At 49.5% G+C, this 23,150-nt stretch overlaps 1 protein-coding gene across 1 annotated transcript in view; it reads right to left on the bottom strand.

Moving 5' to 3' along the window:
* ERICH6B (glutamate rich 6B) overlaps positions 1-11,653 on the bottom strand; it is a 52,911-nt gene extending 41,258 nt beyond the window's left edge. Inside the window, exons 1-2 of the mRNA XM_018056313.1 lie at positions 11,632-11,653; positions 10,626-10,877 (exon numbers count right to left, since the gene is read on the bottom strand). Coding sequence (XP_017911802.1) covers positions 10,626-10,877; positions 11,632-11,653 — 274 coding nt within the window. The remainder of the gene's footprint in view (positions 1-10,625; positions 10,878-11,631) is intronic.

The following is a 23,150-nucleotide window of genomic DNA, read 5'->3' as shown; positions in this document are numbered from 1 at the left end:
GGCCTCGAGGTGGATGTGGGGAGTGGGGTCCCATACCCATCTTGCTTTCATAAATCCACTCCGTCTGCGTACTCTGGTCCTGGGAGGTCAGAAACTCTCCCTCATGCGTCACAAACGATGAGGATGGCATTGTGTCCTCGAGAAGAGGCCTGCTGCTGGCAGGTTAAGGGGGTGGGAGGAGGGACAGTGAAGAAGATGGTTACCCGAGGGATGCCAGCCACAGACGGTCCACCTCCAGGCAGGGGCCGGGTTAGAAGCCCCACGGCTGCTGCCTGCAGGGAGGTTGGGGTGGTGGCAGCTGCTCCCCGGCCCGCGCAGACTTCCGCCCATCCCAGGACCATCACAGGGGAATGGAAAATAGCCCCGTGGGCCATTCTGGGTGCCAGCTCCTGCCTCACTTAGAGGGAAAGGATCTGCAGACGCCTTCAAAGGCCAGTGGGCCAGGCTTCCGTAATGGACAGTCCAGCCTTCCAGAACATTCTCTGCCCCTGCCGGCTCACCACCCTGCTCATTCCAGTCGCCCTTGCTGCCTCAGGCAGAGCAGAACAGCGCTTCAAGTCAAGCACTGGGGTCTGTGCCTGCCAGTCACCCACTGCACACAGCACCATTTTCAGGGAAGGTTTTGCAGGGCCCGAGGACAGGCCCTCGGGTGTGAGGCGCAGACCCTGCTACCTGGGAGCTCGGGATCGAAAAGGGGCCCCAGCACCTTGCCCTGCACTGTGCCCTTCCTCAGGAATCTCTGTTAAGTAGGCAGGAAACCACGTCAGAGGGATGAGAGGGGCTTTTGACCCTGCTGTCATGTCAGGTCGACTGGCCCCGTTGGCAGAGGCAGGCATGAGGGAAATGCCCAGCTGATAAGGCGGGCAGTGACTATGGACAGTAGGAAGGAAGTAGACTTTGGAGTCGGCTGGTCCGAGTTGGCGTCTTGGCTCTTTTGAGTAGAGTGGAGTAACCTTGGGTAAGCCCCTTGAATTCTCCATGCCTTGGTTTCCACACCATTTTTTTTTATAAATTGGAGGATAATTGCTTTACTATGCTCTGTTGGTTTCTGCTGTCCAACATCGTGACTCAGCCAGAAGTATACATATATCACCTCCCTCTTGAACTACCCCCCAACCCCACCCAACCCCTCCCGCTAGACTGTCACAGAGTGCCAGGCTGGGCTCCTTGTGTTACAGAGCAGCTTTCCGCATGGTAACCAAATGGTGAAAACCGTAATTCAAAAAGACGCCCATATCCCAATGTTCCACACCTATTAGATAATCATACTTCCCCCCTGCACCACACCTCCATAGGTGAGGACAAAATGGGAGTGGGCAGTGCTGGCTCTTAGAGGCAATGTTGTTTTTAGAGGCCAAGTAAGAAGTTCAACGGCCCTTCAGGAGATGGGCTGGTTCCCTGTGGGGCTCAGAGTTCCCTGATGCAGGAACGCTCCACGGGAACGCCGTTCTCCCTTCAGCGTCTGTGGGCATTACGGGCAGATTTGTGCCACCTCCCAGGGCCTGGGGGTGGGTCTGTGCTGGCCGGCGGGCCCGGGCAGAGTGGCTGTGTTCTCAGGGTGCGCTACTGGGCAGGGGCCCCGGGGCAAGTGGCAAGATGCGTGGATTTCAGTCAAGTGACCACAAGGGTCAAGAACTAGTGGAGAAGGGCGAGCTTTTCTGGCAGATGTCAAGTCTTGCCCTGCTCCGGGCCTCGAGGCCGCATCAGGGGACTCCTCTGAGCTCAGTGTCTTATCCTGCTGGTGGGATGTTGCTGGGATTCAAGAAGATAATACAAGTCCCTGTGGACAGACCTTGAGAAGTCAAAGCGGCCGGCTGACAGGCGCCAGGATTGTGCTTGAGGTCACAGAGGGCCGCTCTGGTCATGCTCATTCTCATGTACACTTGCCCTCCCTGCCACGCCTGCCCAGGGCTGGGACGATGCAGGGTCCCCTGGGGTGCCTGCCAGGGCTCTGCTATGACCTCAGCACCTGGGAAACTAGACTGCGTTGCCAAACACCAGCGCCCTGCTTTATCAGCAATGCAGGGATGCAGGACGGGGCCCCTGGTCCTAGATTCCATGTCTGTTCCTGCAGCTGCCTCACAAGCGGGGACGGGCCCTGGTGTGTGCCCGGGCACCTTCACGGCAGGTGTGCAGAAGTGCGTGGGCTAGGGACGGGTGCTTTCCTGCTCACGAGGAACCCAGGAAACACTTGACCTGAGTCTGTGCCCCCTCCCCGCTGACCTTAGCAAACACATACCCGTGGGACACTTCTTGCCCAAAAGGATTTGTGGAGATTTCAGTCTCTCAGCAGCCTTGGGTGAGGAAAATCCGGGGCCTCTCTGAGCACCCCAGGCTCAGCCTTGGACCCTGGGGAGCCAAACTGAACTGCCTGGGGGCAGACCCAGGGGAGGCCTGGGGCTCCCCGCCGGGCCCGGGGACAGAAGCACACTCAGCAGCAATACGGCTGAAAGACTGGACGGGTGCCTGTGTTGGGAACAAAGCTGATTGGGCATCTTGCTCCTCGTTCTACATGTGTTAAGTTTTCTACGTGGCAGCTCTTGGGGAGCAGAATGAAGGCTAACAGTGACCCAGAGCCCTTACTGCACATACCCCGGGTGGTAACCCCGGCTCCACTGCACCCTCATGAGTTCAGTTCAGTGCCGTTGCTCAGTCGTGTCCGACTCTTTGAGACCCCATGAACTGCAGCACACCAGGCCTCCCTGTCCATCACCAACTCCCGGATTCCCCCCAAACCCATGTCCATTGAGTTGGTGATGCCATCCAGCCATCTCATCCTCTGTCGTCCCCTTCTCTTCCTGCCTTCAATCTTTCCCAGCATCAGGGTCTTTTCCAATGAGTCAGCTCTTCGCATCAGGTGGTCAAAGTATTGGAGTGTCAGCTACAGCATCAGTCCTTCCAATGAATGTTCAGGACTGATCTCCTTTAGGATGGACTGGTTGGATCTCCTTGCAGTCCAAGGGACTCTCAAGAGTCTTCTCCAATAGCGCAGTTCAAAAGCATCAATTCTTCGGCGCTCAGCTTTCTTCACAGTCCAACTCTCTCATCCATACATGACCACTGGAAAAACCATAGCCTTGACTAGAAGGACCTTTGTTGGCAAAGTAATGTCTCTGCTTTTCAATATGCTGTCTAGGTTGGTCATAACTTTCCTTCCAAGGAGTAAGCATCTTTTAATTTCAAGGCTGCATTCACCATCTGCAGTGATTTTGGAGCCCAGAAGAATAAAGTCTGACTCTGCTTCTCCATCTATTTGCCATGAAGTGATGGGACCGGATGCGATGATCTTAGTTTTCTGAATGTTGTAGTATTTGTTTAGTCCTCACCACAGCCCCACCCCTGGTTGCACAATGGTAAAGAATCTGCCTACCAATGCAGGTAGACCCAAGGGACTCAGGTTCGATCCTTGGGTGGGGAAGATCCCCTGGAGGAGGAAATGGCAACCCACTCTAGTATTCTTGCCTAGGAAATTCCCCTGGACAAAGGATCCCTGGCATGCTGCAGTCTGTGAGGTCACAAAGATTTGGACACAACTGAGTGTGTGCGTGCACACACACACACACACACACAGATACACACAGCCCTGGGGAAGCAGAAACTCTTTCTGTCCCCATTTTACAGATGGGAACACCAAGGCAGAAGATAAAGCGCTGCCCTGCAACACACAGCTGGCTGGGTGGAGCAGCTGAGATTCACGCCCAGGTAGCCTGGCTCTGGGGTCCTGTTCTCCATCACAGCCTGACCGGTCACTTCACTGTCAGGCCCCTTCAGCGTCAAGTTGCTTGCTTCTGTGAGTGTCAGTGACTGAAGTGGAGGGGATTCCGGAAAGCACTCCCTCTGTGGATTGGCGTAGTGGGGTGGTCCTGGCAGATGCTGAGCCTCTGAAAGCATGAAGCATGATACAGAGGGGCTGGTGGGAGGATGGGAGTGGGGAGCCGACCTCACCAGGTGGAGGGGGTGCCCCTGTACGGAGCCCCGGGTCCTCAAGTAGTTATAGCCTATGTCTTCCCTGCACGCTAGAGCAGGTTTCATTCCTGCTTCTCAGTGTAACCCAGCCAGCCTTGTGCTTTCTTTGTATCTAGTGTCAACCCACTTCCCCGCTGGAAGTCAGTGACCGCCTTCCCCCAGTCATCCTTTGGGGCGGATGTAGGGGACAAAGACTGTGAACCAGAGCTCGTGTGTCCCCTGCCCCGCAGGGGTGTCTACAGAGCAGAGCACACAGAGGCTTCTGTCCACGGCTCTTGCAGTGACCTCTAGCGTGGGTCAAGCCCTGTGGCAGGAGTTCCACGAATACTCACTGCCTGATCATTTGGAGCTTGGAATATGCCTGAGCGAGGAAGATGGCAATTTCCTTGCAGCGTTCACATACCTCTTCACTACAAGTGATGCCCAGGGCCCTTGGCCGTCTTTCCCCATGCTAACCTCCTTTCTAGACTCAGCTGGCCCTGCTCTTTCCATAGTTCTGGGTGCCCAGGGCTCTGGATCCTGGGGCTCATCTCTCAGCTTGTGAGTGGCTTGAATGGCAAAGGGGAATAGTATTGGGAGGTCCTTTGTGTGTGACTTCTAGGAGACCACCCCCAAACCCCTCCTTCTCAGAGGTCTTGCTCCCTGCACCCCTACCCATTCTCACCCCTGCTCCCAGTCTTTGGGACTGCAAAGGCTACGAAGCATCAGCCCTCAGCATGAATTTTCACCCTGATTTATCGGGAAAAAAACCCCAAAAAACCCCAAAAAACTTTTACCTTGCTCTAAGACCAGGCAGGGTTTGTGAAGAATGAGCCTTGAAGTCTGTTGGAAAAAATAAAAGAAAGACAATGTTAGGGGAAAAAAAAGGAAACTTTCTTTCTGTTAAAAAACCTGTCATTAATTATGTGATGCTGGGTTTGAGGTGGAGAAGCCCTGATTTACAGAATTTTTCTATTTTTGCTTTTTTTGTTGTTGTTGTTCTCTCTGTTTCCTTTAGAAATTACGAGGTTAAAATTTTTATAAAATTAGAGCTCAAGAAGATAATTTTCATGGAATTGTGGATTTGGGACATTCAAGTTTGCTTTGTTAATCTTTTGGGTTATCATAGAGTCCCCCCTCTGCCACAGGATGAAGGATATTTTTTTCTATGCAGGAAAGAGGGCTGAGGTTCAGAGGACATAAATATGTAAAAAATGGTATTTCACTTTACAAATTATACTTGTGTCATTTAATCACCTGACTGTTGGGTTTGAATGATATGACATCAAGCATTTCAGGTACAATTGGGATAAAATAGAGCATCGGTTCTAGGAATAGAGGATGGCGCAGTGGAAGTGTAAGGAAACGAGAATCAGAAAATTTGAATGAGAAACTTAAATGTTCAACACTTATCCATAGCTCACCCATGAGATAGACTACTACCGAGGAATATTACTTGGCTATTAGAATGATATCTACAGGGACTTCCCTGGTGGTCCAGCAGGTAGAGGCCCCCTTCTGGTGCAGGGGGTGTGAGTTTGATCCCTGGTTGGGAGGCTAAGATCCCACCCCGCCCGCGTAGCTGGAGAAGACTGCCTGCCACAGTGGAAGATCCCACGTGACGCAATCAAGACCTGCCACAGCCAAAACAAATAACAATAATACATCAATACTAAAAAATAAAATGATGGCTACAAACATTAAGCAATATGGCCAAAGGTGAAGGTCACAGCACTAAGTAACAAAAGTAAAACACAGGCTTGTATATACAGCGTATTTGAAATGGTTAAAATCAAGACAAAACAAGGGCCACCACGACCAGCAAGCACGCGAGAAATGAGAGCAGCAGGGACAGAATAAAACTGCTAAAATGTGAATCAGCCTTATTTATATTCGGATGTTGGTAGGTGGGGGGATGTCTTTCTACTTTTCACATTTTCCACGAGAAAATGGACAGAAGTAGATTTTGCTTCATTTTATGTTACTCCTCTCCTATTAAAATATGCATATGATTTATGAAAAAGCAGAAACAAAGGATGAAAGGAGGGGAGAAAGGAGAAGAAGAGAAGAGATTAGAAGAGAAAGAGAAGGCTTGGGAGCATCTCCCGACTCTTAGTTATTTTCCATGGCCTTGGAGAAGTCACATACCCTCTCTCAGACTCCAGGATCCTCATTTGTAAAGAGAGGCGGGAGGTAAAGAGTGAAGACTTGATGGAAATAAAGACTGAAATGTACACTAGACACCCTATGTCACTGGACTGTATTCCTAACCTTCAGGACAAGACAGGCATAGAAAATGATGCTGTTTGTATGGGAGCAGCGTGGAGGCTGGGAGAACTGGGGACCCAGCATCTCTCCCCAGTAGTGGCTGACTCAAGGCACCCGGATTGGGAAGCCCTGGCTTATTTGTGAACTTTGCTGCTTGACAAGTTGTCTGTCTCCCCTGTCTCTGCCTTATCAGTATATCTCAAGCCTTTCTTTTTAAATACACAGAATTGCTAGGTTCCCCATTTAGAAATGGTCCCTGGGATGCCAACTCTCACCTGGAAACAGCAACCAAATTATAGCATTTAAGTCAAACAGCATTCAGAGCCGCCCAAGAGGAGCTAGCAAGAGGTAAGAAAATCAAATCCTGTGGATTGTGTGTCTCAAAATGTCATTAAGTAGACACATTATGAATCAATATACTGTGACATCTCTACAGCAGCATTTGTCACAGAGCAGAGTTCATCTTTAGGAAGGTCTTCCCCGGTGGCGCTAGTGGTAAAGAACCCGCCCGCTGATGCAGGAGATGTGAGACACTCGGGGTCCATCCCAGGGTCGGGAAGATCCCCTGGGGGAGGGCGTGGCAAACCACTCCAGTATTCTGGCCTGGCGAATGCCGTGGACAGAGGAGAATATCATAGGAAGGTCTTAGGTTCTGAATAAACAAAAGGGACCATGTTGTGGGGTGGTTTCCTGTTCTATGACAGCATGTCAGAAATGTAGATTGTATTTCTTCCTTCTAGAACCTTCCTGCACCTTGTGAGATCAGACATGCCTTTTTACACCTGACGATTGTGTGGTGTGGGAGTGCTTTCAAAGCATTTTCAGAGTGAAAATGAAAGAACACTGCCACAGTCACAGGGTATTTTTTCACATGGCAAAAGTGAAACCTGGAAGAGCTAATCGACATGCCCAAGGTCCAAGGCCCACCCTTGTGCTGGATCTTCTAACTATGGCACCCCCAGGTTCACACCCATGCTTCACAAAAATGATTTGGAGCCTCCCAGTTCAAATCCGGGGAGATCCGTCACACGTGACTATTGATTATTCAGCAACAGTTGATGCTGCGTTGATATTCAGTTTTGCTCATCCAGTTTTATTGGATTTTCTCACAAACCATGGAGAAAATCATCCCTTTAAAGAAGAGAGGGGATGGGGTCGTTGGTCTGACACTGCACTGATTGGTCCAGGGCAATGAGAGTCTGTGAAACTGACCTGCCTGCAGAGTAGTTGGGTGGGGACAGATTCCTCCCACACCCTAGTTCATTGCGTCTTCTCTTGTCTTCCTGTTATGTCCGTTTTACAAAAGAGAGCAATGTGGCCAGGGGATGTTACCTACCCATCACAAGTCAGTGGTAAAGGGAATGATAATATATTATAATAGTAGCTAATACTTACCTAGGTCATATGCTTAAAATGCTATATGCCTGGCATAGCTCATAATGCTTTACATAATTTAACCCCTTTAATCTTCACATAATGTAGGTCTAGTGTTATCCCTATGGGCCTTCCTGGTAGCTCAGCTGGTAAAGAATCTGCCTGCAATGCAGGAGACCCTGGTTGAATCCCTGGGTCGCGAAGGTCCCCTGGAGAAGGGATAGGCTACCCACTGCAGTGTTCTTGGGCTTTCCTGGTAGCTCAGATGGTAAAGAATCCATCTACAATGCGGGAGGCCTGAGTTGGGAAGATCCCCTGGAGAAGGGATAGGCTACCTACTCCAGTATTCTTGCCTGGAGAATCCCATGGACAGAGGAGCCTGGTGGGCTACAGTCTGTGGGTTCACAAAGAGTCAGACACGACTGAGCAACTTTCAGTGTTATCCCTAATTTACAGCTAAGAAAACTAAGAGCAGTTAAGTGACTTGCCCAAACTCATGCGAGATAAATGGGAGAGAACTGGTGTTCACACCTATGCAGTCAAGCTCTTGAGAGAGGAAGAAAGAAGTGCTCTTTGTGACAGGTCCACATCTGCCAGCAAATCAATAAATGGCATCAGGCTCCCTCCTCCTCTCCTGATGCTGCAGCAGACATCACTAGTGGCTCATGGCACTCTCTCCTTCTGACCTCTAATAATTCATCCATTAGCCTGTGATATGGAAGCCTATTTGCCATTGTGGGTTCATTTTATAGACACTGATGAATTCACAATGCTGTTTTTAAAAATAAATGAGTGATTGGGATTGACATATACAAACTACTATATATAAAGTAGTTAATTAATAAGGACCTACTGGATAGCACAGTGAACTCAAAACTCTGTAATGGCCTATATGGAAAAGAATCTAAAAAAGAGTGAACATACGTGTACGTATAGCTGATCCATGTTGCAGTACGCCTGAAACTAACACAACATTGTAAATCAACTATACCCCACCATAAAAATCAAAAGTCAAAATGAAAACCAAAAAAAGCAAGAAAAAAATGTGTTTGTGTATGTGTGTGTCTATATATACACCTGGCTTTGTGAAATGAATGAAATTGAACTTGATCCAGTTTGCATTTACTGAACATCTGTTATGGGTCAGGAAAGCACTCTTGTTGGACACTGAGGTTCAAAACAAAGGATAAACAGTTACATCTTTAAGGTCTTGGGGAGAAATTCTGCATAAAGAAATCGTGATGTAAATTCTTTTGAAAATTAAAGACCCTCTTGTAAACCCCTTTAATTTAATCTGGTTTGTACAGTCGGGCTCGGTACCCTGAGTTTTCATAGACTAAGATATGCTTGCATGTGCCTTTAAAGGCATTGTCGTATTCTCCTACAGTTTTGGTTTCTTTTTTCAGTGCCTCGCCAATATTTGCTAGCAGGGCATTTATTTTCAAAGCTTTTGCTTTACACACAGTTCCATTCACTCGACAGCATTCTATTTGTCCTACTCTGGTGGGTAATATATTTACGAAGGTCCGACACAGAGCGGGGACATGTGAAGAATGCTTGATTCATACTGTGCAAAAGAAATGGCTTGAATGCTGTTTTTCAGTATTAGAATTACCCTTGGTACTTGAAGAACAGGGCTGTTAGGATCCTGAGAGGGAGCTCAGTGGTGCAGACACACAGAAGAGAAAATCTCCCCGCAAGAGGAACGACCTCTCCAATGTACTAACCGAACTGCTGAGGGCAGTACAAGTGTATTGATAGGATGATACATCTGTCATGATTTGATGGGTAGGATGTGAAGGTGGAACACCTGTGTGGCTGCCGAAACCACCCAGCTTTTAGAATGTGGGTTGTGCACAGTCAGATTGGGATTTAAAGATTCAAGCTGCCTGAGATGGTTGCTTGTTCCAGAAAATAGTTCTGTTTCTAGGTCAGCATTTAAGTGATGCAGATGACCTGGATTTTCAACTTTCTGTTTCTGGTTGTATATGGCCATGCAGTCATAACATCAAGGGGAGGGAGACACTGCGTGGCCTGTGAATAAATGCATGTTACCCACTTGGAGCAATAGCACAAGGAGGCCACTGCCAAATGATAAAACCCAACTTAAGGAAGAGCTGCCAGCTTTTTAAGGAAGAGTTTCTGCCAACTGCAGAAACGGTACAGGGAAAATGTGAGCCTTAGGATAAGAGAAATCACTCCAAAGTTAAATGCCCACCAGCAGGATAAGGTGATGCCTTCCAGGGTCTGAGTGGGCACCCAGGGAAGCGTCCTAGTCTTTCCTGACTTGGTGACACATTATGGAAATGTGTTCTAGAAAGTAATTAGAGCTCATTAATAAAATTTAGCTATAAGGATATTTATCAACATGCTGTTTTAAAAGGTAACAGAAAACAAAAGCAATAAATGATTAGTAATAGGAAACCAATTAAAAATATGGTTTGGGGAAGTCCCTGGCGGTCCAGTGGTCAGGATTTGGTGCTTGCACTGCCAGGGGTGTGGGTTCAGCCCCTGGTCAGGGAACTAAGAATTTTTTTTTTTTTTTGGCTACACAGCATGTGGCCTCTTAGGTCTCCAACCAGGGATTGAACCCATGGCCCCTGCAGTGGAGGTGTGGAATCTTAGCCAGTGGACCACTGGGGAAGACCCTGAATAATACTGATTTTTGCTTTTGCTTTTTTCTTTTTACTTGTATACAGTTTCTCAAATGTCCACCATGCACATGTGTTACTTGTGCAACAGGAAAGGAAAAGATACAAATCAGGGGGTGTGTTCTGTTTTTCTGGTTTTGCTTTTTAGGAACAGAGGCTTCTCGTTGGGTCATCAGGTCTCCCTGTCTGCTTGGTAGGCTCAGGGCTTGGGGGCACAGCTACTGAAATCTGCAGTAGGTTGGTCAAAAGTGACTCATGAGGCTGTCAGCATGGTGAGTAGGACTGATCATTTGTGCTCTGGCTTTAACTCAAGCCTGTTCTTTTTTTTCCTGGGCCTTGTGATGAGCTAGAACCACAACCTATGGGATGTCCTCCCCAGATACTCACCTGCTTCCAGAAACTTCTTATACAGAAACATTTTCCCTTCCAGGAGCTCTTTCTTCGGCAGATCCTTATGGCCCCAATAATCCTGTTCAAACGGATAATCCTGTTCAAACTGATAATTGTCTCCTTTCAGGTAATTTGCCTCCTCCTCCAGGTACTGCTCTTTCTCTGGAGTCTCATCCTCTTCAGGAAGTAAAAGGCCTTCTGTTAAATTCTGCTCATCTGCCTTAGTACCTTCTTCGTCAAGGAGAAGGTCTGTGTGTCGTGGTGGAAAGTTGTGGAAGGGTGAGGAGGTGGTGTTCCTGATGGCTCAAGATTTTCAGCAGACATGCTGGGAGGCATTTAGCACATGGAGCCTTCTGCAGCAGGCAGTCAGTACTGCATCATCCTGGCAACTGAGGAAGGAATAAAAACCCGTTAGTCAGTGATGACCTACCGCAGATCGTGCACTCATTTCATTCAGTGGTCTTGGGATGGCCCTTGGAGAGTGTAGATCAGTACCTGGTGGCCCATGAAAAGGCACAGAGAGAGGAGACAGAGGGTTTACCCTCTGGGAGCTGGTTGGAGAGAGACCACAGCTGAAGGCATCACCTTTGAAATGACACGAAGTCAACCAGGAGGGCTGCAAAGTGAGGGAGTGATTGGTGTTTAGTGGCGCCATTATTGGAAGACTTGCTTATTCATTAAGAAATACTATTGCTACAATAATCAGAACACAGACTTGTCTCCCAGGAGTTTCAAACTGGGGAGAAAAACAGACAGTCAGAAACAGATTTCCATACACAGAGTGACAAGCACAGTGGAAAAGGTGCAGGCAGGGTGGTCTGGATACTGTGAGTGGCGCCTTGGTCCGTGGCTGGACGTCTGCCAAGGTCCCTATGGTTGGACATCTGCCAGGCACGTTCCCCAGGCTGCAGCCTCTGCTGGAAGCACCACCCCCTTGGCAAAATCAGTTTACTCAGCAAACACTTATTTTTACTCCCCAGATTTAACAACTGCGAGCACCTACATCTGCCCAGGGGGTCTTCCATGTTCCACCCTAGGCTCCATATACCTCCATATTCCTCTATACCTTCTCTATTTCCATGAAAGTAATGATTTTGCTACATTAAACAGTTTCTACATCTGTCTTGCCAACAGAATGCAAACTTCTTGAGGGTGGGAAGGATTAGTTCTTTTTAAAAAATATTTCTTTAAAAAAATAATTTTATTCTTATCTTTGGCTGAGCCACATGGCATGTAGGATCTTCGTTTCCCAACCAGGGATCGAACCCCCAGCTCCTGCATTGGAAGCACGGGGTCTGAACCACTGGACCCCCAGGGAAGCCCCAGGAAGGGCTGATTCTTGTTTGCCAATCTATTTCGGATCCTTCCTCTCCTCCGACCCGCCGTGACTGCTCGCAGCTAACCGCGCCGCCGCGAGTCTGGTTATTGCTCCACGCTCTCAACCGGCTTTCCTGTCACTGGTGCTGCTGCCCTAGTCATTCTCTGCCAGGAGTGTTCTTGGGAAAATATAAACCGCGTCAGGACATCCACAGCTTCACAGTCCCCCGATTGCTTTCCCTTGCACTGAGAATTAAACACGGACCCCACCCCAGGGGGGCTTTGAGGGTAGAGCCTTCTGGTGGCTCAGAGGGTAGAGCATCTGCCTGCAATGTGGGAGAGCCGGGTTCAATCCCTGGGTCGGGAAGATCCCTTGGAGAAGGAAATGGCAACCCACTCCAGTATCCTTCCCTGCAGAACCCCCTGGACGGAGGAGCCTGGTGGACTACAGTCCACGGGGTTGCAGAGAGTCAGACACGACTGAGCGACTTCACGTCCACTTTCCGCTCCAGGGCTCCCAGGGCTGGCCAGTCTCTCTGACCTCTCTTACTGTTCCTTCCCGACCCTCCCACCCTGTTATTCTCTCGTAGAGCACTTACCCTATTTCTATTTGTGGTTCTGTTTCCATATTTACTTGTTCAGCCTTTATTTTCCACTAGACCCTAAGTGTTTCAATGACAGTGACCTTGTGTGGCCTGTTCCCTACTCTCTCTCCAACAGTTGGCTCAGTGCCTGATGAATAATAAAAGGTCCCCAAAGTAAATGACCGGCGACTGAATGAAGGGCCAAGAATAGATGTCTCTAGAGCAGGGCATCCCCAAATTTAAAAAATGTTAGTAATTACTCTGCACAATGGGATAAGCTGCAGGTATCAGACCTGAAATCTTCCTGTCTGCTCTAAGGACTTTAGAGAGAAATTTCTTTGCCTGTCTTTCCCCAGATATCTGATTGGGAAGCTCTCTTCTAGGGAACCAGCCAGCCGAGATCATGAGGCTAGCTCTCTAGCATACGTGCAACATGATGCCTGAGATGAGGGGTGTGATATGCAAAGACATTCCTAGTGAGACAGGAATGGACCTGGGACCTGTTACTGCAGTGCTTGTACTTGGAAAAACGTCTCCTCATACAGAATACCAAAAAAACCATAAGGGCCTAAAAATAACTGCGAGCGTGTGCAGTTGGGGCAAACGATGAACAGTGAGAGAACGGAAGGCTAAAACCTTCCACTTGTGAGATGCCGGGGTAGGCAGACCAGGGGGGTAGGCAGACCATGCAAGTCACCCCTCCAACCAGTCCCACTGATCGGCTCCCACCCTCACCCCATTTAAGGGACCAACCTGCCCCGGTCTCGGGGGCTGCCAGGGCACCTGTTGCTTGCTTTGGCTCCCTAGTACTAGCTGCAGCACAAGTCCCAGTAAAGCCTTGCCTGAATTTCTCGTCTGGCCTCATCAACTGCTATTGATTAAAGAATCCAAGACTTCCAGTGGTTAAGGAATCGCCTGCCAATGCATGGGGCGCAGGTTCCATCCCTGGTCCGGAAAGATTCCGCATGCCGAGAGGCAGCTAAGCCTGTGGGCCACAACTACTGAGTCTGTGCTCCAGAGCCTGCTCCCCAAAAGGAGGAACCACCGCATGGAGCAGCTCTCGCAGTGCACCTGGAGAGTAGCCCTCACTTGCCAAACCTCGGGAAAGCCCACATGCAGCCCCGGAGACCCAGGGCAACCAACCAAATATAGTAAATAAATCAAAAAATAAAGACCCCAAGAACCCAGGTTGATATCAATAACGGGCCATATTTGTGCACCCCCAGGGTTGCTAGAGCCCCTGGATTACTGGGTTCCCATAGGATTCACCTGGGGGCGGGGTGAGGAACATATAGAGATGTGCTGCCCAGACCTCTTTTCCAAGAAGGACTAGCTGCCCAGCTGTGGAGTAGCTGGTCAGCAGCCAGCCCTCCAGCCCCCAGCCCCCAGCTCCTTTAAGGTCTACCTCAGCTGCTGGGGGCCACCTTCCAGAAGCCACTCTCTTCTTGGGGCTGCCTGCATCTGGTGATGAAACAAGGCGGGGGTATAAAAGTCCAAGCGAGTCCAGGCAGGACACCTCTGAGACATCATAGGCCCCTCTGCCCCCCACCCCGCTTCCTCCAGTTGGGTCAGGGTTGCCAAGCCTGCTCCACGGCACTGTCCCCCTTAGTCTCTCCTGTATCCCTGCCGGTCCTTTCTCAGGGGTTGGTCCCAAAGACACATCTCAGCCCGGTTGCCTCTCAACAGTTTACATCTTACCCTCTATTTCCAGAGAACCCAGCCTGTGACGGGCAGCTTCATAAAATGTAAATCCGGAAAAGAACTGATTGTGAGATCCGAGGAGAAGGGGAAAGGCCTGGTGGATCGCTTGATGGTTTAAAGGTTGGGAAGGTGGGGAGTAACCAACTGGACCTGCCCTGGCAGGGGTGACAAGGCAGGAAAGGTCAAGACAGAGCCAGGGTGGCGGGCTTCAACACCCATATTGAGCATCTTGTGTTGGGTGGTGACCTGGAAGGCGGTGTGATTAAAGTGACTCTGGTGCAGGAGGGTTCTTGCGGCCACTCGCCAGACAGTTAGGAAGGAGATCCTGGGAGCTCGCCCCACAGTTGACTTGCGCTCTCTCCATCACTTTACAGGCCTGTCTGCACGTTCTTTCACGTAGGCTATCTCAACTGCTTTTTGGAGGCAGTAACCATGGAGGATGTTGCCTTTGCGGCCAAGGCTGAGCTGTGGGAAAGCTTTGGGGTTTGTATCTCTGTCTCTGGGAGCCTCTTCTGTTTTAAAGGAGCCTTTCCAGCCTTATTTTGATGTACAACCTAAATGCATCACCTGTTATGATGTAGAAGCTGCATTAAGGGTTAGCTATCCAGGTCGAACCCCTGCTTGCTCCTGAGGCCTGTAAGCCACGGGGACAGGAAGGAGTGGGAGGACCGTGAGAGCCCATGAAGAGGGGGTTCTGTCCCAGCCGAGCCCTGGGAGCAGTTAAGGCGCACACCCAGGCACCAGCCACTCCATCAAAGGCCTTCTTGCACTTCGGAGACCCTCCTGACGTTCATATATTTTAGCTGCTGAAGATAAAAGATCAAAATCAGCCAGTCCCCTGGACAGCCCAGAAGGTGTTTATCAACAGCACGCCCTCACTCACAGTTAAGAGTCTTCTCTCTCTGTTTTCTCATCAGGCCTTGTAAAAAATGTTCCAGTCAGCTGCAATCTCATTCCAGAGGTTAGAAATGAAACTGCATTCTCGACACTGTCCCTTTAATTCTCCTAGAAATTTATAAGAAAAGCTGTCGGGCAGAAATAGACGGTCATGGCAACCAGACATCCAGTGTCTGAGACAGACATCTCTGTTTTGACTTGGGATTTAGATCTTGACTTAGTTTGACCCTGGTTTCTGAGCTATTGAGGGTTAATTTCTGTGGTCACAACACAAAAGGTCAGCTTTATAAGGGCTGCTTATAATCAGCCGATTATAGCTCATTCTTCCCTAGATCAGCTTTACAAAAATGTTGCCTCAATCAACGGAGGCTGCCAGACTTACTTTATTCAAGTTAAATACTTTTTTTAAACAGTTAGAACAGATATTTAGAATTGGTAGAATTCACCAAAAGACAAGGGTTCTGGCTTGTCCTAGAAATAGGTGTCTCAGGGACTCTGGGCTGGCTTCCCCTTGCGGAGACAGTGATGTGGAGTGGAGGCTGCCCTCTTTGAATGGGGCGGTCTCCTTTTCTGCTTCTGTCCACGTCGCTACCTTGATTCCCAGGCAGGCTTATTATTGCCTGTGTCCTATTGTTTTCTGGTAGGAAAGCCTAGTTCTCTGTCTCTATCAGAAAATAGAGCCACGTTGCCATCAAAAGCAGGAAAACAAAAGCTCCCGAGAGGTCTACTCTTTCTCACACTATCCTCCTTGGCTTGCTCTTTCTGGCAGGTGGAGGGTGGGGCCTTCAACTGGAGGCTGTTTGGTGGCAGCGGGTACAGCGTTTGCACAGTTCACGGCTGCACACTTGCCCCCAGCATGGCGTTTTGGGCACGTGGTTGCTGCTCAGTGATCCCTGCTGAATGGATGCACGGATGATCAAAGAAAAGCTGTAATAATGTGCTACGTGCTTTGCCCAGGATCCTTACTGAGGAATGTGCTTATTTAGTGAAGAGGGGAGCACTTGAGGCTGGAGGTCAACATGGAACCACAGTCTTGTAAATTTCTATCTGTGTGACCCCTTCCACATCGCACTGTGAGTCAGAGGCCAACTGAATTCCCTATGGTGAGGTTTTCTTTGGATCTCATCTGTCATTCTAAGGGGCGAAGGCCAGGATTCCTGAAATATTCTTACTCTAAATAAAGAGGAAGACACAAGTAACTAAAACAAGGAGATGAGACAGAGCACTCTGTCTTGACAGGGCTGATTGGATGACTAGACTGAAAAGAGGAAGACGAGTGACCTAGGAAGGGCTCTGCGTTCTGGTTGCGGGGTCAGCAAGGCCTCTCCTCTGCTTTCCATGGTTGGAGGAGGCTGCTGTTCCTGAGCTGTTCTTTGTCCCTCTCACTGGGACTGTGGCCCAGCTGCCATGCTGAAAGGCATCATGCTTTGGAAACCAAGTGTGGCCAGAGGGCCGGCCTTGCAATAGGGCAGGAAACCAGCTGTGCCATAAGGATTGGGCTCTGCCCACTTCCTGAGGCCCTCTGCGATGCCCTGGGTGAAGATCGGGAAAGCTAAGGTTCTGATCGAGGGCAAGAGGAGAAGGGGGTGACAGAGGATGTGATGGTTGGATGGCATCACTGACTCAATGGACATGAGTTTGAGCAAACTCCAGGAGATGGTGAAGGACAGGGAAGCCTGTTCATGGGGTGGCAAAGAGTCGGACACAACTGAGCGAATGAACAACAGCAACAAGGTCCTGCTCTGACGGCTTGGCCAGCATAGCTGCCTTTCCCTCATGCCTCTTCCTGGCCCCTCCGCTGCCCTCAGGGAAGCAGCCAGGGACCTCATTAGACCTCTGGCTTCTCAGCACCAAGGGCACTCCTTTGTCACCACCATTGCCTGCTTTCACATCGCAAAGGGAAGGAAGGCGCCCCCTCCTTCCTGACACGCAGGGCACAGGACGGCCCTGCCCAGTGACCCTGAGTGCCCTCTGGCCCCTCCGCAGGGTCTCACGAGGGGCCTGGGTTCCCTGGCTTGACCTCCCTCGCCCCAGGTTCCATGCCCTCTGGGTCCAACCACCACCCCTCCCCTGGCCCCAGCAGGAGGGTGCAGCTCTGTGCCTTGGCCAAGTCCCTGGTCAGTATTTCAGCATTGCTTCTGAGGTGCCTGCTCTAGACCATCAGGGGAGGAGAGGTCTGTGTGAGAATGAAAGGGGAAGGCGAGCAAGACTGAAAACTCACCTTGAGAAAGAGAAGGTTGGGATTGGGGCTCAGTTTCCTGGGGTTACATCCCAGCTTGGCCACTTACAAGCTGTATGATTTTGACTGAGGTTCTTCCCTCTCCTGTGACTTAAGTTTCCTCTTCTGTAGAATAGGAACAGTAATAGTACCAACTTCCTGTGAGGATTCAGTGAGGCAATATCTACACGTGTAAGTAGCGGCAGGCACAGACATGAGCTATGTTGTTACTTGTGCACACATGCTCAGTCATGTCTGACTCTTTGCGACCCCATGGACTGCAGCCCACCAGGCTCCTCTGTTCATAGGATTCTCCAGGCAAGAATACTGGAGTGGGTTGCCATATCCTTCTCCAGGGGATCTTCCTGACCCAGGGTTCGAACCTTCATCTCTTGAGTCTCCTGAATTGGCAGGCAGATTCTTTACCACTGCGCCACCCAGGAAGCTCATGTTGTTACTATTGCACACTTAATCCTAACCAGCTCTGAGGGTGTGTGTGACTGTACATGTCTGTAAGTGTGTATATGTGTGAGTGTGTCTTGTGTGTCCTGCTAAGGCCTTAAATAGTTCTTGGTACAGAGAGAGGAAAAAGACTGCTTCCTGGTACTGATGGAAGCCTAGGTGTTGTTCAGTTGCTCAGTCGTGTCTGACTCTTTGTGACCCCATGGACTGCAGCACGCCAGGCTTCCTTGTCCTTCACCATCTCCTGGAGCTTACTCAAACTCATGTCCATTGAGTTGGTGATGCCATCCAACCATCTCATCCTCTGTCGTCCCCTTCTCCTGCCTTTAATCTTTCCCAGCATCAAGGTCTTTTCTAATAAGTCAGCTCTTTGTATTAGGTGGCCAAAGTACTGGAGCTTCAATTTCAGCATCAGTCCCTCCAGTGAATATTCAGGGTTAATTTCTGGATGTTTAGATATTCGGGTCTGCCCATCTTTCAGTTCAGCTCCTAGTGGCTGGGCCCGGGGGGAGGTCATGGCCCACAGGGAGTGACTGTGGTGAGTGAGCGCCCTTATCCTTAGGAGACCGGACCCCTCTTTACAAAGCTGCTTGGCCCAAGGGAATTCTGTGGTGGTGTTTTATCTGTTAGTACAGAACCTCTCTCCCCATGGGTCAGTCTGTTTTCCAACTCTCAGCCCTGATCTCAGCCATTATTGTAAAACAGCCTGGATGAGGCCGCTCATTCAGTCTCCGACAGCCTGGTTCGGAAGTCCTGGCGTTGAATCAGAGCCTTCTTCACTTTGACTCTCTCCCCCTCATTGGCCCTTTTCAGTCCTGGGGGAGCCTCAGTGAAGAGCTGTCACTCCACTGCGCAGCCGCTCAAGGATCTGAAGGGAGTGGTCAGACCTTCTCCCAGGACTCGAGGCTTAACCCCCCAGCTGCATTTTCAGCATCTCCACTCACCGTCTAACAGACATCTGAGACTCTCGCATCCAAACTGGGATCCTGCTCTTCCTCCCTAGACCTCTTGGCTGACGACAAAGCCTTTGGGGTCATGTGACACTTCTCTGTCTTTCCCACCCTACATCGGCCCACCAAAGGACCTCCCCACTTCTCACCCTCTCTGAGTCTCATCACTTTTTCTCCCGGCCCGAGCCACCATCACATCTTGCCTGGGTTGCTGAGGTGGCCTCTAGCATGTTTGTTTTTCACAGGGTAGCCAGCTTGCAAGACACAAATCTCATCACCTCACTCCCCTCCATACATCCCTTCGAGGGCTCCCATCTCTTAGATTAAAAGCCGAGATCTGGGATTTCCTTGGCGGTCTAGTGGCTAATTACAGGGGGCCTGGGTTCATTCCCTGGCCAGGAAACTAGATCCCACATGGCCACAACTAATGATCCTGTGCGCTGCAACTAAGACCCCATGCAGCCAAATAAATAAATACATTACATTAGAGGAAAAAAAAAAGCCAGGGCCCTTTCAGGGCCTGTGCGGTCCTTCCTGACTGCCCCTCCCCCTCCCTCCCCTCCCTCCCCCCCCACCTCCCCCCCCCATCTCCTTCCCACCTCTCTCCCCCTCCCCCCTTCACCCCTGCGACGCTGGTCTCAGTGCTGGCCCACCCGAGGCCTTTGCTCTCCCTGTCCCGTGGGCCTGCTCCCCAGGTATCTGCCTGCCTCACAACCCCTCACCTCCTTACCACCCTTGCCTCAATGAGGCCTGTCCCCACCGTCCTGCTTATTGTCACCTGCCCCATCACGGCATTTCCCGTCTCCCTTAAGCTTCTTCACTTTCCCTTTTTTCCAGAGCACATATCACTTCCCTAACATTTTGTTGTTCAGTCACTCAGTCATGTCCGACTCTTTGCGACCCCATGGACTGCAGCACGCCAGGCTTCCCTGTTCTTCACCATCTCCCAGAGTTCGCTCCCTAACATACTGCGTGCTTTATTCACTTGTTACCGGGCGTTGTCTGTCTCCTCTCACTAGGATGTAAGCTCCCCGAGGGCAGGGATCTTTGTTTTACTGATCAGCCCGCCCCTAGAACCATTACCATGGTAGGTAATGCTGTGTATTTACTGAATGGAGGAGTTCCTTCCAGAGCTCCCAGCCAGTGTGGTTTCTAGGTCCTCCTCCACAGTCTTGGCTGCCTGCTGCCGCGCTGTTAGGGTGTCAAGAGCTGCGGCTTGAGCGTGAGGCCACCTCCCCGCACTGCGTGGAAGTCTGAGAACACTTAACCCTAGCGGCTCTGGAGCACCATCTCCAAAAAAGGGCAGGGCATTCTTTTGCTTTCTAACTGGGGCCTCACATTTTCTCCAGCTCCTCCCAGTAAGTTTTTATTGGGCTGCTGGCCATTTCCTATTAACCGTGTCCTCTTCAAACCATGGACACAAATGTTGAACCAGAGAGCGCTGAAGACCGGGCCCTGAGACCGCCCCCTCTGCTCTGTGACTCTCCCTCTCAGCTCCTTGAGGCCCCTCCTCCTTGGCTCTCAGAACCCCGCCCCTTGACTCTTGAGGCCACGCCCCTGACTCTTGAGACCCCGCCCCTGACTCTTGAGGCCCCACCCCCTCAACTTTCTACTGTTCCCCTTCTCTTTGGCTCCCTGACACTTCCGCCCTCCTCAAGGTCTACCCCCTTCTTTAGGGATGGGTGGAGCAGTCCTGCCCTCCATGACCTGCTCTTCCAGGAATCCACACAGCCTGTCAGTTCTCCCAGATGCTTCCCAACCATCACAGGACATGTCCTGGAATTCTGCCCAGCACCAGTATCAAAACCACCAGGGCTATAAGTTTTCACCTCTGCCTTTTCTCCTTTTACTTAAATCAGGAAAATGTTTTCCTCTTTTCACATTTGAGGATCTACTCTGTCTTCTCTAGGCTTCACCGATTTGTAGAATACTTTGAGTTGCATTATATGTATTATGTATACATATATATGTATTATATAATACATATGCATGTATTATATGTTTGTAACAAATGTGCCATATTGAATGTATTCATCATAGCCGTCTTGTGCAGCAAACGCTATTCTCTGCAATTTACTGATGACACCACTGAGGCTCAGAGAAAGCAAAGGTTAGTTAAAGTCAGACAATTAATAAATGGCCAAGCTCGGACTTGAACCCGTATCTCCCGTCCCCAAGTATGGTGTTCTTTTACAATACCGGCTGCTGTGTGGGCAGAAAGGCTTGCGTTGTTTGGAAGGCGAGCTTTCAGCGCACTAGTCTGTAAAGAGTCTGCCTGCAAAGCAGGAGACCCAGGTTGGATCCCTGGGTCAGGAAGATCCTCTGGAGGAGGAAGTGGCAACCCACTCCAGTGTTCTTGCCTGGAGAATCCCATGGAGAGAGAAGCCTGGCGGGCTGTAGTCTATGGGGTGCCAAAGAGTAAGATTCCACTGAGCTAACGCTTTCACTTTTCCTTCTCAAAGCCTCCTCCTCAGCTGAAGTTAAATATGCATGTTCTCCATGATCCAGGAAGGAGAGGGAGGGAGGGGAAGACTGGCTGTCATTTTCTGAGCACTTACTATGTACCCAGAACAAAGTATTTTATTTTTAAACTTCAAGATTCACAAAAATCTGGTGAAGTATTATTATCCTGTTTTTCAACAAAGAAAACCAGACCTTATAGAGATTGGTAACTGGCTTAGGCCATGGTTCCTAAGCACCAGATTTGGGATTCAGACTACATCCGCTCAGTTCCAAGTCTAAACCGCCCTGTACCAGAGGGGATTAGCAAGAGATGTCATCTTTCCAGTCTTTCCACTCAAGTCCTTAGCGGTTCCTTCAAATATTCTGAGAACAAAGAAACTATTTAAAAGAACAAAGAAATAATCTTTAGAGTTTCTAATTGCTAAAAGGAAATTCATTCAGATGAAAAGACATCCTTAATTAAAAGCTTACTGGACTCATTTTCAAGAGTCATATAGAATGGCTTTGAATTAACCTCCCTCAAACTGTCAGTATGGTGTGAAACAAAGCAGGTAACTGTTATAACTGATGATGTATTCTATTCAGATGGTTCAACTTAGCGTCTTAGTAGAAGCATGTATTTTGAGTGTGCCCCAGCAGAGTGCTAAGACACCTGTGTTCTCAACATGTTTGAGCATGTGTATTCACTTTTACTTTTCCCTTTCATGCACTGGAGAAGGAAATGGCAACCCACTCCAGTGTTCTTGCCTGGAGAATCCCAGGGACGGGGGAGCCTGGTGGGCTGCCCTCTGTGGGGTCGTACAGAGTCGGACACAACTGAAGCGACTTAGCAGCAGCATAGGCCACCTTTGCAGTGGGAAAGAATCCACCTGCAATGCAGGAGACCTGGGTTCAATCCCTGGGTCGGGAAGATCCTCTGGAGAAGGGAATGGCAACCCACTCCAGTATTCTTGCCTGGAGAACTCCAGGGACGGGGGAGCCTGGTAGGTTACAGTCCATGGGGTCGCAAAGAGTCGGACACGACTGAGCGACTAACACACACACATAGGGCGCCTTCTGGGGCAGCAGGTGGCAGGAGAAACAGTTCTGTCTTGGCTGAGCTCCAAACTGAATATGTGATTTTGAACATGTTCTTGGCTCCTCCCACACGTTTGTCTAGGCTTCTTTTCTCACTTCTAATGTTAATGGATTGACCTAGAAGAGATCTAGGTTCCTTCCTGCCCTCTGTTTCTAAAGACTATCTCTTATTCAAAACCCCTGGGGCCAGTGTGTTGTGGAATTCAGATTTTTTTCTAATTTCAGCTGACCTTGGGGTGAATATATCACAGATGTATAACAACCTTAGAGGGGTCTCAGGCTGCACTGTAGTGAATCATCTTAGTATTTCTGCAGCAAGACACATAATTAATTGTTCACAATAAGTGGGATAAAAACAAACTTTAAGTAGCCCCACATCAGTTCAAGTTGGATTTTGCTTCCAGGATCAGGAAGATTCCCCTGGAGTAGGAAATGGCTTCAGTAATCTTGCCTGGAAAATTCCATGGGCAGAGGAATCTGGCAGGCTACAGTCCCTGGTATCACAAAGTCAGATATGACTGAGTGACTTTAGAACCTTCTGGATTATAGGTGTTGTGCATAAGGGTTTGTAATCCTATGTCTGTGTTTCTTCAGATGCCCTGTGGATGGTCACATCTAGGCTTTATGTAATGTTATGCCCTTGATGGGAAACAGTATGTTTAAAATACAGTTCATTTCATGGAGATGCATTTTGCCATTGTTGTTTCTGGTATATATGGCCCACAGGGAGGATAGTAAGGATTATTTGCAATAATGATTGTGCAGCCTTTGAGACCTAGAAGACGCATTTGCAGTTATTAAAACATCTAGTTATGCTCATGGGCAATACTTACAATATCAGGAAGTGAACTGA

This window comes from Capra hircus, chromosome 12, assembly GCF_001704415.2.
Source record: "Capra hircus breed San Clemente chromosome 12, ASM170441v1, whole genome shotgun sequence".
Taxonomy (NCBI): domain Eukaryota; kingdom Metazoa; phylum Chordata; class Mammalia; order Artiodactyla; family Bovidae; genus Capra; species Capra hircus.
This window is presented reverse-complemented; position numbering and strand designations above follow the sequence as displayed.